This window comes from Aulonocara sp. 'chitande type north' Nkhata Bay, linkage group LG20, assembly GCF_057382095.1.
Source record: "Aulonocara sp. 'chitande type north' Nkhata Bay isolate Kocher_YH1m ecotype deep benthic linkage group LG20, A_spYH_male_GT1.1, whole genome shotgun sequence".
NCBI classification, from domain to species: domain Eukaryota; kingdom Metazoa; phylum Chordata; class Actinopteri; order Cichliformes; family Cichlidae; genus Aulonocara; species Aulonocara sp. 'chitande type north' Nkhata Bay.
The window spans coordinates 4,742,065-4,760,771 of NC_141363.1; the positions used below are offsets into that span (position 1 = coordinate 4,742,065).

General features: G+C 44.3%; 1 protein-coding gene across 5 annotated transcripts in view; it reads left to right on the forward strand.

The window, feature by feature from the left end:
* Positions 1-18,707, forward strand: part of samd11 (sterile alpha motif domain containing 11) — a 50,055-nt gene that overhangs the window by 17,817 nt on the left and 13,531 nt on the right. For 3 of the 5 annotated variants that reach the window (XM_086278215.1, XM_086278213.1, XM_086278210.1), the window contains exons 4-7: positions 6,568-6,677; positions 13,616-13,633; positions 13,712-13,804; positions 16,841-17,005. In XM_086278215.1, the coding sequence (XP_086134341.1) occupies positions 6,568-6,677; positions 13,616-13,633; positions 13,712-13,804; positions 16,841-17,005 (386 nt within the window). The remainder of the gene's footprint in view (positions 1-6,567; positions 6,678-13,615; positions 13,634-13,711; positions 13,805-16,840; positions 17,006-18,707) is intronic. The other 2 variants (XM_086278211.1, XM_086278212.1) reach the window with 2 other exon arrangements.

The window sequence follows — 18,707 nt, forward strand, 5'->3', positions numbered from 1 at the left end:
ACAGGCTGTGGGTGATAACAGGCTGGTATGAAAATGAGCAGCAGGCAGGTGCTTACATTTATGAAGATTAAAAAAATTCTCACATAACTTTGTGGCCCCTTTTTGGGAAGCATCATTGGCTCATTTGTTAACAGGAGAGCTTTACTTAATCTGGCCAATGGAGAAAGACACTGATGCTGAGTTAGCTACTGTATGTCTGTTGCAATTGACATTTTGTCCTCTGGCTTCATTGAACAACCGTGTCATTGCCTTATGCCAGTAAGGGGTCAGAGACAGTGTGAAATTACTGGAAATGGCTCTCCCCTAAAGCACTAATTAATGAGCTTGGAGGTTTTATAGCTTTTTAGAGGAGCTTTCCGCCTTAAAAAAGGAAGGAAAAAAAATGGTCTTGTTTACATGCCTTTGCCATGGCGACATAGTCGCAGCAATTTAGTAGTTGATTGGGCGTTGGCTAGCAGCAAGGCATTCATTGTTTCCACACAGAAGAGTGTTTTCTCACTGTTAACTTGCTGTCATAACACAGGATGGACAGAAAGATGGTCAGCAGTGTTTCAGCTGTTAGGCTCAGATGTGGCTTGAGATATGTTCAGCTTTTCCACGTGTAAAGATCAAAGTGATTGTGCTGTTATATCAGTGCCAATCAGGTGAAATTAATACACAGAATGAAAGTGTCCTCTCTTGAGAATCACCACTCAAACTGCATATATAAATTTTATTTAGTCCAATTTTTCCTTAAAACTAAAAACAAAAATCTCTCTCCAAGTGAGGAGAGATTTGCATTACAGATGAGAAATCAAGAGTAAATAAAACCAGCAGTTTTCTCAAGGAAATGTAGCATGGCAGACTTGCTGTATATCCTGTTTCCATTGTCTTCCCTCACTTGGCTGCTTTATCGACCTCATGTCAGCGTGTACAGCGGGCGCACAACCAGGAGAAATGAAGCTGGGCTACTCTGACTTATTCATGTATCTGTTTCTGTATTTATTCATTACCCCCTCCACTTGCAGGGTTCCCACTTGCATGTTACCTTTGGATTCAACTGTGGAAGCCTGACAATTGTGCTTCTGCTGCTCACAATAAACCAGCAAGAATCCTGATTTAGACTTGATGGGTCTGAAAGGAAGTCTGTTTTTATAAACTCTTTTTAATTCCTTAATTTTTTCATCATAATACTCATGTGCATGCCTTTCTTCTCTCTGGTTGTTGAATATTACATACTGTCTGGTAGTATTTGAATTTTGCTATGGGGCCACCTGCGCAGGTTGGAGCAGGCTGTATGTTTGGGCTATTGTCTTGAGTAGATGAGGGTAGTAAACCTGCGCGTACCAGATGTTTCATAGCAGTTGCACCCTGCCTTTCTCTCCCGTCTCTGTCTCTCTTGCTCTTTCTCCTCCTCCTACTCCTCCTCCTTCACATCCCTGCTGTCTGTCTGTCAGCACTTTCCCAGCGGTGGTGTGAGACATGGCGTCAGGGTTCCTGGGCTGCCAGCTTCTGCCAGCTCACACTGTGACCTCCAGCCCTGCCACCTCAGCTCCACGTGCCAATGCCACAGCAGGGCACTACTGGGCATTTATACTGAGTTGACTCCCGGTGCCAGCAGAAGTCTTTTCATGTTGTTTGGGTTATTTTGAATAGTACTGAATTGGTAGAAGAGAGCACAAGCGTTTCTTAACAAAAGATAAACTTTTATTCTAATACAAATCATTTCTCTTGTTAAGCTATAAATACATATTTTAAATACTATCTAAACAATATTCACAGAAAATTGTAATACAGAGCACACTACTACACATAGTATACATACATAGTATATACCAGGGGTAGGCAACCTTTCTGATGACGAGTGCCATTTAAAATTTCCTCAGAGGTCAGTGTGCCATATGATTCCATTAGCAATAAATTTAATAACGCTCTACATGAACAGTTACGCACTATATAGAACCACTTTATAGAATTATATTTGTTCGCAGATGTTGGCAGCTATCAGTGAATAGTTATCAGCTATTTTGAAACAAAAAAAGACTTTTTATCCATGACAGCAAATGAACTGTACAACAGAAAATGCAAATGCTATTTATGGTCTCCTCACAACAATGATAAGAACAATAAACTGGGCCAATATGGCATGTCTGTTAATACAGAGACACACATGTTAATGTGATCTCTGGTCTCCCACTCAGAGACACAGGTCTCAGAGTGTCCAGCATTCAGACAGCTGCCTGAGGACTCATGTGAGAGAAAATCCGCTCACACAGATATGTAGAGTCAAATACTGTCAATAAGGCCTCTGCAATGTTCTGAAGACAGTTAAACCTGTCAGGTAGTGATGTCCAGCAGGTGAACATGCAGCTCCATGAACACGCACAGCTGTGGATTCCAGCTGCTTCGATGTTATATGTATGATTTCTAACATTTTACGTCAGATAAAAACTTTGGTTGTGAGCTTCAGATAATTATTTAATAACAGACATTTTAAATGAGAATAAGAAAGTATTTCCTTGTGCCCCCCTCTCCCTGTTAGTGCCCTACCTGCCCCCCTGGCAAAACTTTGCTAGACCCGCCCCTGCACAGTTACCAGCTGTCAGCTACTTAGAAAAGGATCCTGGTGTTATTTGTCTCTCAGAATCAGTTCATAACTTCCCTTCAACTCATTCATGTCACCTAAAAGGTAAACCTGTTTCTCCATCACAGCCCTGATGATTCAGTAAGGACATCTCCTGGTTTCCTCTTCATGTTTCCCTCTCACCAGATAACCAAACTGACATCATGACCAGCAGCTTTACAGCTGTGGCTCCAGCAAACATCAGCTGATACTAGAAAGTAATATTAAATACATTCTAACAACAGCTGATCAAGCTTAAACGCGCTGCTGTTGTTTAGCGCGACATCCGGCGGTTTCCTCTTTCTGGCGCAAAGTGGGCGATAAACAAACAAGAGAGCCGATCAGCTGATCATTGATCAGTTTCATGATTGAAGTAGCAACAGGAGATGGAGGGGAGAGAATGAGAGAAGAAGAGGCAGCTGTGCAGCGTAAAGACACAGAATAACTCCAGCTTTGTGTCTTTTTCCATTCTAGCTGAAGTACGAGACAAACTGTGCTCCTTTTCACCTCAACACGAAACGTAATATTTTCTCTCAATACGGGACGATTCCGTCTTTTTACGGGACGATAGGAACTCTACTAGCTGACCTTATGAATAAAATAAAGTTCACTATCAGTAACATCATAGCACCCACCCAGCTGTATAGAAACTCCGTCATGCTAGCTAGTACGCAGTACGAGTTACTGTAACTGATTGTAAAAAGTCAGCACAATGAGAATAAACTCCACCTAAACTTGGTTTATATCTGACCCAGATAGACTGCAGGTCATAAATTCTTAACTGAAGTTCAGTTCACCTGACACTCGGACCGGCGGCCGCCTCGGGTCTCTCCTCCTGCCTCCCCTCCTGCCTCCCCTTTCCCTCATCCACCTGCTGGCCTCCACCACTTGCTAATGTTACTGAATCTGTGGAAGCTCCGCCACCACCAAACAACTGAGTTATTTTTACACACCGACCAGCATCTGGCCAATCCAACACCTTTCATTGTTTATACCGTTACAAAGAAAAAAAAAGTCACCGGGCCACCGAGCAAATGCCCGGTATGCCCGATGGCCAGTCCAGCTATGGTCGTGCCATCAGTTAACCCTTCGCGTGCCACAGTTGGCACGCGTGCCTAGGGTTGCCGACCCATGGTATATACTATAATGCACATACAAAGTTATCTGCTAAATAATAATAATGCTAAATAATGCATTTTCCAATATGTTATGTGTTGCACCACACAGCAGATCTTATTTGTCAGATACTTTAGACATTAAAAATGTTCCAAAAAGCACAAAGGTGGAACCCGTTCCCCTAACTTTGAGCTTTACCAGCATCCTTTTTTTTTTTTTTATGAAAATGCATATGAAAAGGAAAACTATGGAGCCCAAAACTACTGAACATGGCTTCAAATGCTTTTTATTTAACAGTTTCACATGAGAGTGACTCACTTTTGAAGCCAGCCTCAAGTGGTTACTCTGAGAACTGCAATGTTCTGCTTTATACAGGCTAAAAAAAATAAGTATCATAGCTGGAGATGGATTGTATTGAAATTTAAATTCAGCCTTTGTGGAAGTTTACTGATGACATAAAACTGTCATAATCAATGTTAGTAGATAGTGGTATTTAATTAATGACACACTCTGGCTAACCCAGTGTCTGGTTCACTGTGTCCAGTAACAAAGGAACACTACTGACCAGTTTAGAGATAAGCAGGAGGTGACTGTCTCTGGTGCACGTGGGTGATGAGAAGTCGGCTCATGTCCTTCTTAGCAATCGGGCTCAACAACCGCTATATAACCCCCTCCCTCCATCGTTTCCAAGGCCTCCGTCCTTCCCAGCTAACCCTGGCCTTAGGAGCTCCTTAGGGAGCGCTGACTCAGGTGACTGGGTTTTAAACAGCATCCCCAGCCCCCCTCTCCGTCTTCCACGGCTTGAGAGTGACCTTGCCTCCGCTCGCAGACTGAGCGAAGGAGGGGGCTGAGGGAGGGCATAGGTGGGTGGGGATAAGGCTAGGCCCTCATTAGCCCGAGCTGAGGCGGGACGGCTCAGGAGAAGTGCGCTAATTACCCAACTAACAATGTCCTTGCCGTGCACGGCTTTGAGCGGCCACTTCACCATGGGATAATAACCCCGTCACCTCTCTGAGAAGTTCACGATGGCATTATCACGATCACTTTAAATGATGGACAGAGGGTGGTGTTATAATGCAGCTAACTGATTGATGGATTTGGCTGCAGCTTCCCACAGTAGAGCATCTAACTGCATTGTGCACGGATGGCATGGTTTGGAGTCAGTGGGTGACACAAACGCACAATAATGACCTTTAAAAAACCTTCTTTGGACCTCATTTTCGTTTTTGAAGAAAATCATTGCCCTCACAGACGCTTAGAGCTACCAATTTTAGTAAGTTGCACTCTAAAAAAGAAGTCTGTCATTAGTGTAAAAAGTTTGCAGTCACAGACCAATCAAGCGTCTCCTTGCTTAGCAACCGATGGTGACTGTTTTGTCTGCGACTATTTTCTGAGTCATTGGTTCTCTGTGCCTGAGAGGTGACTGGTGAGGCCAGCAGGGCCAGCATGAGGTCCTCAGCACTACCCTTCATCTTTTCTGTTAGCGTGTGGAAAACAGCTTGGCGACCGACAGCCTGACATTACAGAAGGAGCCTGTAATCATGGGACTGTAAAAACCCAAATCCAGCAGCCGCAAACAGTGTGGCCTCGTCATAGTGGTGGCAGCTAAGAACCATTCACCGCCTCTGTCCCATAAACTGTGCTTGCCGTGTCATACCAGACCCCCTTCATAGATGTTTCTGCTTTCAATAAAGTTGCCAGTTAAGGCTGTAAATGAGATTGCTGCTCACACGAGAGGTTGCTGATGCTGTGAAATGACGTGTTAGGGTTACTGTGAAAACAACACAGCATGTATGTGCAAAAATCTCTAAATCCTCATGGGCTTTGGGACAGCTGTGTGCAGCAGGTATATCGCATAACTATGACAGAAGATATGTAGACTGTAACTAAAAAACACACTCAGCCCTGTACCTCTCCTGCCGCACAAGCTGTTTGCCATTACACTGACTACACTCCACACACCGCGCGGCCACGCTACCCTCAAACGCTAAGCGCCTATTTCCCATCATTATGCCATTTAATGCGATCAGGATGGTAATCAGATTGCAAATGAAATGCCTCCATGACACAGTTGTGTGGGTCCGCTGGTGTGGGGAGTTTAGAAAGGCAGCTGGTGGAGAATTTGAAAGGACAGAGCGGCTCCAACCAAATCTGGGTCTAATCTGTTAACCCTCCTCCTGCTCCTCCTCTGGGTACTGAAGGGCAGGACAGGGTGTTTGAGAAATTCTTGTGAATAATAATTTTCTTTCTATTTTTTTTTTTTAATCATGTGAGGAACTTAACATTAGTGTAGGCACAAGACTAGAGAAGACTTGCAGCTCCTTTTTTTAATTGTTAGCGCAATCAATGGTGGCTTATACTTGAGGATTTTATACATTCTTATTAAATAAAACCACTCCCAAGCGCGATCGAATCGTTTATTTATCTTAACTATTCTTTACCTGTCTTTGCATATTATTAGAGCGGGTTTTAAGCTGTTAAACTGCTTATGGGTTGTGAATATGTTCATTAATACATCTTAGTGTGGAAGATGAGTAGGGATGAGACCTGAAAGTGCTGGATGCGGTAGTCTGTCAGAGTGTATTACACACCTCAGAGCTAAGAGCCAGTTGACAGGACAGCCACTTGTTGCTGCTGAGTCTGTGTGAAGATGTGCATTTTATAGAGCGCAGGTCTGTCTGTATGGAGGATTTCGGTGGTAAGTCTTATGTGAAACAGTATGAATGCTGAATGCTGCTGCTTACACACTGATTTGGGTTTACTACTAGTTCATTTCTTTTGTTCATTACTTTTAATTGTGCTCTCTTTCCTCTATGTGTGTTTGTGTGTGTGTATTTTGTGTGTTGCAGTCGTGACACTGACCTCTCTACAATTATCTCCAACCTGCACCACACCAGACAGCACGGCATGCCCGAAGGCCAGTCCGCCTCTGACCACAGCACCAGTACTGGACACACAGGTAGGATCATGATGATGTGTGTGTGTGTGTGTGTGTGTGTTTTAACAGTACACATTTGTAATGTATGCAAAATGTAAGGTGGCTTCTTTCTTTCTCTTTCTTACATTTGTCTTTCTCTTTCTTCCTTTGCATGTAGGCAGATGATACATGCCCCTTTACACCTCCTAAAACACATGTAAACGTTCCATTAACCATTTAATTTACTGTAATTTATGTGATTGAGGGAATTTAACATAAGCGTATTAGTAATTCCTAAAGGTCGCTCATGTTGATTACTTAATGTTCTTCCCACATTCTCTGCCGCACTCCAGGATTTTATTTTTTTTTGGCTAAACCCCCTGTTTTAAATTACCTCTGAATAAATAGCTTTGTTTGCCATTAATCCAGTTTCATGTGAGCAGAGGAACCATGGTGTGCATGTGCTAAGCTAAGAGCTTTGCTTCCAGCTTAAACACAGAACACAGACCACATTTAATCACAGCTATTTGTCAAGTAGACTGTATGAGGATATTGTGCAGCCATCAAAGACATATGGGTGTTCAGAAAGCCTCTGTGTAAGTCACTGTTTAGAAACAAGTCCATTGTACTGTATGTTTCGCTCACATTTTGTAAGTTGCACTTAACTTTAGTGGCGTACAAGTATGTTTATGTAGTTTTTGATGGTACACTTGCAAAATCTTCACATTATCACAGTAATATAAGAAGTTCACTAACTATAATTTTAGGGTTGTTGAAGACTTAAAACAGTTGGAAGGCCTTTCATGTTGAACTAATTAATCTCAAGAGTTTTATTTTTTCTTATCCCTGCTAATTTTTTTTTCTTTTTTTTGATTTTTTGCCTGCAGGTGAAAATATTGATCATGACACATGAATAACCCTGGATTATAAACTTCTATCAGATAATCCAAACACTTTTAAATAAATGCAGTTACCCTTAATTAAATAATTGGGTGCCTTTTTTATCAGTAAAGACCATACCTTTGCTTTGCTGTTACCCGGAGTTCAACCCCTGTCCCTTCTTATCCCATTAGTAGGAGGCACAGCAAGTGGCATAATCACCCCAGACCCAACACTACCATACTGTCTCTCCGTGTGCTCATATACTCTGTCTGCCAGATTAATTGTCCATACGGTGCCTGCGATATGAGGTAGAGTGGGTGCAAGGTGGGGAGAGTATTAGATTGCTAAACAGCCAGCTCAGCCGGTGTCTTTGGGTCCCTGTTTGGGACAGATTTCCACCAATACACCAGTCTAATCAGCTGTTAAACTTAATGGAGAAATCAGAGCCATGAATGATTTTCCTAATGGGGGAAGACAAGAGGGGATGGAGGTGGGTGTGGGGCAGCAATGGGGGATGGTGCGCGCACAGTGTGGCCTACACGTAGGGGGTCCAAGACCCTAAAATCTGTCCGCTTGAGCATTAAAGGGAGATTTAACAGGCTGCCTAAGCGGCTCGCTTCGTGTCTGTAAACGAGTCCAATCCGATCAGCCACTGGCTCTAATTCTGTCTGCCAGTGAAATTAGACACACACTCGTTCTCAAACACACAATTACACACAAATAACATGTAGTTATACATCTGCGTGCCTACGCAATATCAACTCAAGTTCGAATTTGCGTCCACATACTTAGGTGGGTGAAATGTACATGAAGTTTTAAAGCAGTGGATTATTTGGCTTTGGGATTGGCGCAGCATAAATGCTTGTGTTTATGTGTTTATGCTGTTGCATCAGTCACCTCTGCTGTTCGACTCCTCCAGAGGTGTTTAATGTGTACCAGTGAACAGTGGAGGGAAAGAAGGGAGAAAGGCAGCCAGGAGGAGGTGAAGAAAAAGTCTGCAGCAGCGAGAGACGGAGATGCTGTGATGGAGGAAACATTTGGAAATAGGGAGCCAGAAGAAAATGAGATGAATGAGTGCGGTAGTGGTATCAAGGGAGGGTAAGCAGCAACTATGGCGGCGGACTGCTCCGTGTGTGTGTTTGTGTGTGTGCGTGCGTGTGTGTGTGTGGGTCAGGAGGAAAGGGAAGCAGGCTTGCCGGGTCGTCTCTGTGCCGGAGTGGGCCGTTAATTAAATCTGAGAGACAGACAGGAAGGTTGCCTCCCTCCCTTCTCTTCCCATCTCCATCCGTCCCTCCCCTGCTTCGCTCTCTCAATCCCCAGCCACTGGCTATTCAGAGGCTCTGTTAGAGGCGGAGAGGAGGGTGGAGGGGAAGGAGGGGTAGGAGGCAGGAGGGGCAGGGGCGCCGATGCTGAGAGTCTGGCTGCCTGTGGAGACTGTAAACCGTGGCTCTGCGGTCAGACCGGAGACTCAAACAGGCAGATAAGGTGTTTTTGGGCCGCCGCTCTCTCTCTCTTCCTCTCTCTCTTTGCTCCCAACACTCAGGCTCTCAAAAGCAGTTACAGCCTGTCGGCGTGTGTGTGGTTGGGGGTTGCAGCAGCGGTTTGGGGCTTGAGCACATTTTTGTGTGTGTTTGTGCATGCGCACCTTTCCGTGTGCGGTTTCGAAAGGCCTGGTTTTAAATGTTTGCTTGCGTGTGAATCTGCAGCCCAGCGTGTTTGTGCAAGGCCTTTTTCTTTCAAACTGATTGCTTCTAAAGTATTACCAGCTAGTTATTACATGATTAGCATAGAAAGGCAATTCTGCCCCCAAAGTAAACATTCCAGGATGTGTGCTTATATTAGCTCTGTCATACAGCGGCTAAAAAGGGGAAATGTGGATAGTAAATATTTTAAAACATCCCACAGCTTAACAGGGATGTAATTGCACTGCCATAACAAAACGCTTTCTCATGGTTTCTCAAACAGACATGCTGATGGTTCTGTCAAGATGTGAAATTCAAGATGACAAAATAAATAGTTGAATTAATAGTGAAAATAGTTTTGTCCTTCATGCCTGGGCGCTTAAAAGAAACCCTGTAGTTTCTGTAGTTGTATTGTTTCTTTCTTTTCTGCTTGTACTTGTGCAAAGTTACACTTGAGCAGAATCAGCAGTCGGTCGAGTTGTGCGTCACAGAAATATTTCTTGGCACTTTTAAATCTTTAATTGCCTTTAATAACCTGCGAATTGCGCGTTGTTTGAATGGGAATATTAGCTTGCATATTTGGGCATGAACTGTTGCCTAGGAACAGTCTCTGTAAGCAGAAGAAGACGGATGAATGCTGGGAAGACTGAAAGATCTGACAAAGAAAGCAATACATTTAAGACTGACAGAAGATATTAGACATCATTTTTGGATTCAGAACAACCTTATTGGAAAAGTTTAATTGAGAAATTTTCCATTTACAGATTTTTTTTTCAGATATTTAATCTACTTATGCAATATTATATATAAATGTTTCTTGATGGTTTTTTTCCCTTTCTTTTATATGTTGTGTTTCTTGATTCAGGATGATGAAGTATTTTATTTATTAATCAAACTTATTTTTAATTCTAATTAGTTACTTCTTTCATGTTTTTTTTCTTTTGACTTTTTAAAAGGAAATTCAAAAATAAATGGTATTTCCATAGAATTAGGACAGACAGTTGTCAGATTAGTTTTGTAGCCGTTATTTTGGGAAATAGAGTAGACAACAAAGCACTCTGCAGTGGTCTTTTGCTAGATGGGTAGCCTACTCAACCTAGTGAGGTGTACCGATGCCTACATATTAGTAATTTTAAAAAACTTTTTTCTGGGTGACTGTCATAGTAGTCACAGTGGTTGTCATAACCGACATTATAAACAAACCACTGGTACTGCTGATGGAAACTTCTCGTGTAACGCCATCTGTTCAGAGGATTCCTACGAGAAGGGACTGACTGTATCCGGCTGAAGGCAGTGAGGACGACAAAGACAAAACCTACTTTTGGTTTTATTTGGTTACATAATTATGATCTCTTGAAAATATCACACTCACAGATTTTCATTTTAAGGTCAGATTTTTGGGGGTTTTTTTTGTTCCATTCCTTTTGGGATTTTTTTCTGGCTCTGTTTGTCCGTCTTTCAGTTTCTTCCATCATATAAGAAAGACGAGCACTTTTTGTGGCAGTTTTCCTATTGGTGAACATTTGCACATGTTGTTGTGGTGCATCCTCCACTCGTGCCAACTCCATCAACCACCCCCAACCCTCTCTCATACACCCCCACCACCACCACACCGCCCTTTCCCAGCTGCATCGGCCCGTAAGCCAATCAATGCCAGGGCTTTCAGGGCCGGCGGAGGCCCCGGCGCACGGAGGAGGGATCAATAAGTTATTAGCACCATTCTGTCAGCTGTAATGTGGAGATTGATCGGGGGGCTGCGGCTGGCGGCCCACCCCACGTCCCCGCCTGTCACCCCACCCCCCCAAGCTGCTCCCTCCACTCAGCCGCCTCCCCCTCCCCTTCCTCGGCCTGATAAAGATGACAGATTAACGGAGTAAGAGAGGAATTAAGGAGTCTGGCTGTCTGAGCTGTCAACGCGCTCCACAGGATGGAGAGAAGAGAGGAGGAGGGCTAAAGTTTGAGGAAGAAGAGGGGTAAAAAAAAAAAAGAGTAGGAGAGGAAGGGGAACGTTCTCCTGGCTGATGATTCGCCCTGCTGGTGTCACATGAAAGAGAAGTCGTTTAGGTCCTGCTGTTTCCTCTTTCTCTTTCTATCCCTCAGCTCTCATCTATCTTTTCTCTCAGTGGGAGGAACAGCAGATAAGGAGGAGGTTAACTAGCAAGGAGGAACTGAGGAAGAGGCTGGAACATGGTGTGTTCACATACATGTCTGAAAAAAAGGCAAGACTGCAGATTGTCTGTTGACCAAGAAAAGCTAAAACATGGGGTTATATCATTAGAAGCAAACGCTGTCTGCACTTAATAATTGCTGTATTTTGACAGTTAAAATGGCAGCCTTGAAGGCGGACTAAAACTCTTGACTCCACGACCACTAATTCCTTAGCAATATTAACAAGCAGGTGATAGGGAAAGGCCTAAGGTAGCAAACTTGACTGTAAGCTGTGTTAGTGGGAGTAAAAGGGTTAGTATAGATGCTAGCAGAGCTCAGGGTTTGGCATTAAAAGGGAGCGCCGGTGCTCTAAGAAGCCCCATTTAATTGGCTTTAAAAGCTTTCCGCCCTCAAATCTCGGGCCCTCGGGCACTCGCTCAGGAGACGCAGTGTCTTGAGTGAGGTCGGCTCAAGAGACGACTCAAGTGTGTTTGATCATGAGAGGCTGTGGGTGTGGGTCTAAGCGCGTGTGTGTTTGGTAGAAGAGGGGCTTTAACTAATGGGGGTTCTCTCTCTCTTTGTTAATATTTCACTAATAGGATAGATGGAGACCTTCGTTTTTTTTTCACCTGAAAGGACCAGTGAAAGAAAAGTACCAAGCGAGATTTGAAAACGAGAAAGAAAAACGGAAAGAGAGATCATAAAAGAGATTGGAGAAAAAGTAGAAATGGTAAAAAGCATCCAGTTTGTGTGTATGCATGCACTTGTCCATTAGCGTTACTCCCTGTGCCCCCCGCCTCCTCCTGCTGTTTCTTTTGGATGGTATAGGGAGTGGATCTCCTCAGGACCTGAGAGGTAACATCAAACACCGGATCATTAGTGAACCTCCTCCCTCTCATCCTTTCCCGCTTGCTCGCTCGCCCTCTCATCAACACCGGCACTCCTTTAGCAGCACAGCAAAGTCCTCAGAGTCCTGTCTAAATCCGTTTTTTTTTCCCTCCTCTGTTTCCCCTTACAGACAGGAACAGGCACAAGTTTGGCTAATAGGTTAAAGGTCAGAGCTCAGACACCATATCAGCTTTACTCTCACGTACCACCAGCAATATTAATGCTGGACACAGGAAAGAGGCGGAGCTAACTATATTTGCGTGGGTGTTGCGATGATGATGACGACGTGTTTTATTTCTACTCTGTGTTCGTTCTTTCTCCGCACTGTTTACACCTGCTGTGCAAATGATGAAAAATTGCTTTGCTGAAAAAGCAGAGAGAGAGAGATGAACCATTCTCCTTGAGGGAGGGGGGGGAACTCGCCTCACCCTGAAAACTATGCATTGAGATGGGAAAGAGAGAAAGTGGAACGAAGGGAAGAAGAACTCACTGCGATGGGTTTGGCTGTCTGTGTGGAGGAAGAAACAGTTGGAGAAAAATCAGAGATGCATGAAGTAGAAATAAAGAGAGAGAGAGAGAGAGCGCAATGACAAACGCCTCTTTCCTTCCTGCCGGCGCTGCGTGCGATGTGCTCTGTATCTCCTCCTTCTCTGATAAGGCCTGTATTGATTTGAGGTGTGTTTGTAGGGGAGGTGGCGGGGGGGTGGGAGGTGATGGGATGGGAAAGGAAGGAAGAGAGAGATGAGAGGGGAGGAGAGGTAAGGGGTGGGGGGGGGGGAGCAGCTCTAGTGGCAGGGGTGGGGACAACAGGGAGGAAGAAGAGGAGCCAGAGAGGTGTTAATGTGAGAGTGAGATGCTCCTGAGGTTCAAACACACCCAAATGACACTAACGAGAGAAGGAAGGGGATGGAGAAATGAAGAGACATGAGGGTTTATGGGAGGTCACCGAAAGTTGTTGTAGAGGTACAAAAACGAAAATTAAAATAAAAACACGTGAGGCAGACATGATGTCAGCTGAGCGGTATTTCTGAGAGGATCTCGTGCACTTTAGTTCAGTCAGAGGGTTTTGCTTCAACATCTGGAAAAAAGGAAGAAAGAGAGAGGAAGGATGGTGATAACACTTGAGGACAGACTGTTGGAAAGAGATTATGGCACAGAGAGACAGAGCCCCCCTCCCTGCTTTAGATAGACAAACAAACACGTGACTAAGGGGGGCAGATCCGTCATCCACGGCAGTGCAGGGCCTCTCTTTTCTCTGACAGAATATGCACCTCTCCAGACGCCCGTGCCTTGTTTCACTCATTCTGTTTTTCATCTTTCTCTCCTCCTCCTTGGTTATTTTTCACTCGCACTTCTCTCTCTCTTCTACCATTTCCAAAGCAGCCACCATGCACACAGGTAGAGACACAGGAGAGCGGCAATATCGAGTCTTTACTCTGGTTTTTGTTTCTGATTGGTTTCCGTGTGTGTTTACAGATGACCTTCTAGGCAAGAGGAGAAGCTTCTCTCCCAACAGCAGCAGCGAGTGTCCCTCTGAAAGCAAGAAGTTACGCAGTGTATCCCCCAAAGGTAGGCAGTGTATTTGTGTGTTGTGATGTTACAGATGTGTGAAACTGTTTGAGGGGAAAAAAGACGGAATGACTAAAGAGAAAAGATGGAAGTTGACTCGGCCGCTGGTGAATGTCAGAATGTTGACCCCAAATCATGTTTCTCCAAATATACATGCAAACATCCCTGCAGAGAAAGGTGTTATGGGTGACTACAGGTCACAGAGGCCCACAGAGCAAACGATGTGCCAGATCTCAGTTTGTCACATGCTCCTGGTTGAGATAGGAGCATGTAGAAGCAGCTATCTCGTTCCCCTTTCTTCCTACATATACACACATTAGAGGGTGCCACCAAAAACGAATAAATAGTTAAATAAAAAACAAAGTTCTTACTTACAAAGTGATTTAATATCAATAAATGAAAACCATTTAGGAGTTTCATTTTTAGCCCTGAAAAAGATCAAACATTGATCACCTCTATATATGTGTGTGTTCCACAAAAAATGAATGAAAACTGTGATTTGAGGGCATGGGCGCCTGTCCCGTCTGTCATCTTCCAAACAAACACATGTGTACAGTAATATCCTCAGGCAGACACACTCATATGAGCATAAGCATTTGCTCTCTAGGTGAAATTAGCACAGCGTAAATGACGGACCTTGACAAGGCACACCTTGGTAAGACGGTGCTCCTCTGTAGTGCTGCAATCCGGGCGCTGTCCTCTATTATTCATATCTCCCTCGTGTGGTGTGAAACCAGGCGCCCGGCGTGGAGCTGGCACGGCCACCGAGTCTGTCCCTCTGGGCTCCTGACGAAGACTTCCTGACTGATGCATTATACAGCAGGCAAAACCCAAGGGCAGCTCACCACACATCTTATCTTTGCAGACTCACAAGCGCTGTGCATACACTGCACTTCTTATTTGACAAACTAATAAAATCTTCTTTCTGAGGGTTAAAGTATGGATTAAAATTTAGATGAGTGAAAGCAGTTGTGTGTGATTCGGATGTAAGACTGAGCTGTGTCGAGCTCGGCGTGATCCCTGTTTTGACCTTTGGCCACCAGGTGACCTTTGACCGACTGCAGTCCTGCCTGGAGCCTCTTTCCTCTTTCTCTGTGTACAGAAGCACTCATTCGTGGCCATTATCGTCTTACTTAGACACAACCCTGCCTCTGAAAGATGCATGGGTTTGTTATTGGTTGAGAATAGTGTGTGGGTGTTTGTGTATTCTGGCTCGGTTTCCTTTTAAGGCAAATGGAGGTTTGTGTGTTTTGAGTTTGTGTTTTTGTGCCTCTCACAGTGTGTATGGTTAGGTTTCTGGTTTTAAAAACACAATCTCTGTATATGCTTTGCATATATACATACATACATTCTTCCTCTGCTGTACATGCACAAACTGAAACTGAAACAAGAGAAACTGATAAAGCAGACTCTGTTTCTGTGTGTGTGTGTGTGTGTGTGTGTGTGTGTGTGCAGCCAGCTGTCCAGAAAAGTGCATTTAAGCCTTGTCAAAACATTGCTGATCCTGTGTCTTAACCTTGAGCTCCGTCCACACCCAAAGCCTGACGCGGCACCTGTACGTGGGTTAGTATTTGTGTGTTATCTATGCTAAGTTACATCTTTTTGCCTCCAAGTGTGGTGACACAAGAGATCCTTTAATGACTAATGCAGGTGGAGAACAGACTAAAAGAGACAGACTGTGAGGGTAGTGTGTGGATGGAGCCAGAGAGATTGGATACCACTGTGTAAATGATGTCTGTTTTTCTTTCAGTTGCAAAGTCGGCACCCCCTGCTGTGTTTAGAGAGCAGGAAAACTTTAGACAGGCACAGACTAGTTGCGCACGCACACACGGACGCACACACAAACACTCGAGGACCTTGGGTGGATTAGCTGGAGCTTGTCGGTGGAGACAGAGATGCTTGCGTGTTCGCTTCCTCCCTCACCACCTCCACCCCACCTCCGCTCCTCAGCGCCACTCCTGCTCGCCTGCCCGGGGCCAGACTCAGGTTTCAATAAGGAGGAGGGTGGTAAAAATAACCCCTGCTTCTTTCCTCTGCTTCTCCCTCCTCCACCTCATCCTCTGTCTCCCTTTTCTAACTCCCTAACCACCTTCCTATATCCCCCTCCGTTCTTACCTTAGATCATGTTACTATTGACAGGGAGGGGGAAGAGGGAGGTCAAAGGCAGGGAGATTAAGTATGGGGGACTGACGGCTAGATAGACATCATACACCGCATTGTCTTCGCAACACCCTAAACACAACAGAGAGGTGTTACACACACACGTACCCACACTAACAGTGGTCGAAGCTGAGAGTTGTTTTGTACTGTTGAGTTTTCTGCATTATATACAGTAAGTTTCATCACTGCAGTGTTACCGGAGCTACTGATGCGCTTTGTGTAAGAGAAATTGTGAGTTCATGATGGGGTCAGGCTCTGAACATTAACAATGCATGGCTCTACGCATGTAGCTTCATGTGAAGAGGCTTCCAGTCCACTGGACCTTCATGATCTTTGAAAGCACATGTTCTGACTCATATTTAACATATGCATAAAACTTATACTTGTTTTATTAGGTAAAATGAGAAAATATGACCAAAAAATGCTTAATATTTAGGTATTTCTCAAAGGGTCTAGTACCTTTAAGAACTGAAATCAAATCTTAACTAGAAAAAGTTTGAATCACTATTTCTTATCTGACAATAAAGTTCGCAGTAATGTTAAAGCACAGTGCTTCATGTGTCTGATGTTGAATCGGCTTTTTAGCTGTTGAACTGCAAAATTTCACAAATCTGTGACCTCTGGTTACCATTTAGAGCCACTAATGCTTTGAGGCTGCTAACAGTATTACATTTCATGCAACCTCTTGCTTGTGGCGTGCTCTGCACAATCGTGACATGCAAATGAATGTGGACTGTTCTTCCTATAAATATCTCGTGTGCCACTGAGGTGATAGAAATTTATGGGGAGAGCTTCAGAGCCTGGAGATCAAGTTAAAAGAAATTTCCCGATCAGTTTGCTACTGACAATCGCTAATCCCTCCCCTCCTTTCTGCAGAAAACTCCCAGAGCCCAGGGGTGGAGGCAGGCGGCAGCCACGGCCACATGAGCCCTGAGGAACATTACAGGCGCATGATGTCAGCGCTCAGCGAGCAAGGGTCCTACGAGGAGCAGCAGCAACGCCTCTACCAGCTAGCAAGCAGCATGGGTCTGCCCGGTCACGGTCAGTACACAAAGCTCTGTCTTGCTATTTCTAATCTTTCCCCACTCCACAGATTTTTAAATTCTTAATAGTAATATATATTTAGAAATTCTTACATAAAAGATCTAGAGGTTTCTTTTTGTTCACTTTAATTCAAGCATCTTTTAAGAAACAAAACAAAATAACCCTCCTCCATCACCTGTCGCTAAGTCACTGAGGTGCAGTGCTACCTGGTAACCCTGGAGTACAGCTCTGTGTTCACACTACCATGTAGCACCGTGCCACGCCGCTGCCATTGTGAAACCCCGGCCACTGAGACGGCTGACATTTCTATTTGCGGTGCTTGCCCACCCAGTGTCAAAGTGTCTCTCAGGGTGATTTCTGACCACCCCGACTCTCCGTTGTTAACAACACCCACAAGCCTTCACATGCATCAACGCCATGATTGATCCAGGAGCTCTCATTGGCTGCCTGCCAACCCTCTAAGTCTCACCCAGGAAACCTCTAGTGTGTCACATATTCACTGAGTTTCTATAGACATAAAATTCCCCAGTTTTATCTTGAGGAAACTGGAGTTTGATGGGCGGGGAGGAGAGAAAATGAGAAAAGTTGTTACAGATTGATAAGCTGGCTTCCTGTTCTTGTCGCTGAGCGTGAAATGTTAATATTTTTCTCACATTTTTTCTACAGGATGTAACATTGACTCCGACCAGTGTCCTTTTTTTTTTTTTTTTTTTTTTACACGAGTCTTTCTTGCAGTAGTATAAATCCAATCAGTGCTTGGGCCAAATTGTAGTTTGAGCAGCTTTTATTTTTATTTGATTAGTAATGATTTTTAATTGCCGGTTGCAAATCTAGGGGCGAAGCCTATAAAAGCTTTAATTGCCCCCCCCCCCCCTCTAGAGTTTAGAGGCAAAATTCTGGGGGTTTTATGGCCCTGGGCTAAGTCTGATCACCGGCTTCCTTTCCCAGAAGCTCTGTCGGTTTTGAGGCAGGCGCTCTGGCGCGATGCTGACATACTCGCTTCCTTTTCTTCACTTCCACATTCCAAATCATTTGATAGTTTCCACATTATCCTTTATTCTGCAAATATGCTTTCTTTATGCGACCAGCACTTGTGCAGAGAAGAAGAGGCACGGGTAAAGAGGGGAAAAAATTTATATCTATGGAGAGGAAATGAAGAAGGAACACAAATGAGGGAAGAACAAATAAATAACTTCTCCTCGAGGAAGAAATATAAAACAAGTTACAGTTGCCACACACTAAATGAACCCATCACTTAAAGATAATTTCCTTGTGACATAGCACACTCCTGTTTATATGTGTTAGATGCTGTCAGTGGCTGAGGAGCCACGGGCAGTGCAGGCTTTGCTAGTGCTGACAGCCACCCTTCCATATTTCTCTATAAATCCACTGGCTGTTTACAGGTTTATTTGCCAAACACAACACTGCTTCCACATCCTCCCTTTCTCCAATTAACAGGTGGCGCTTGTTAGGAACCACACTGTGAACAGTTTAGGATGTAGGACAGAGGGATGGCTGTTTTGTCTCTTGAGAGGCCGATGTGAATCATTTCAGCGAGAGCGAGCCCCTTGACATTGACCTGGTCTCCAATGAGGCCCCCATGACCCTCTTCTTTAACCACCTACGCCACCCCCACCCCCCCGGGGCCCCTCATCTCTCCTATACATTTGCCTCTCATGCTTGCTTTTATACCACCTCC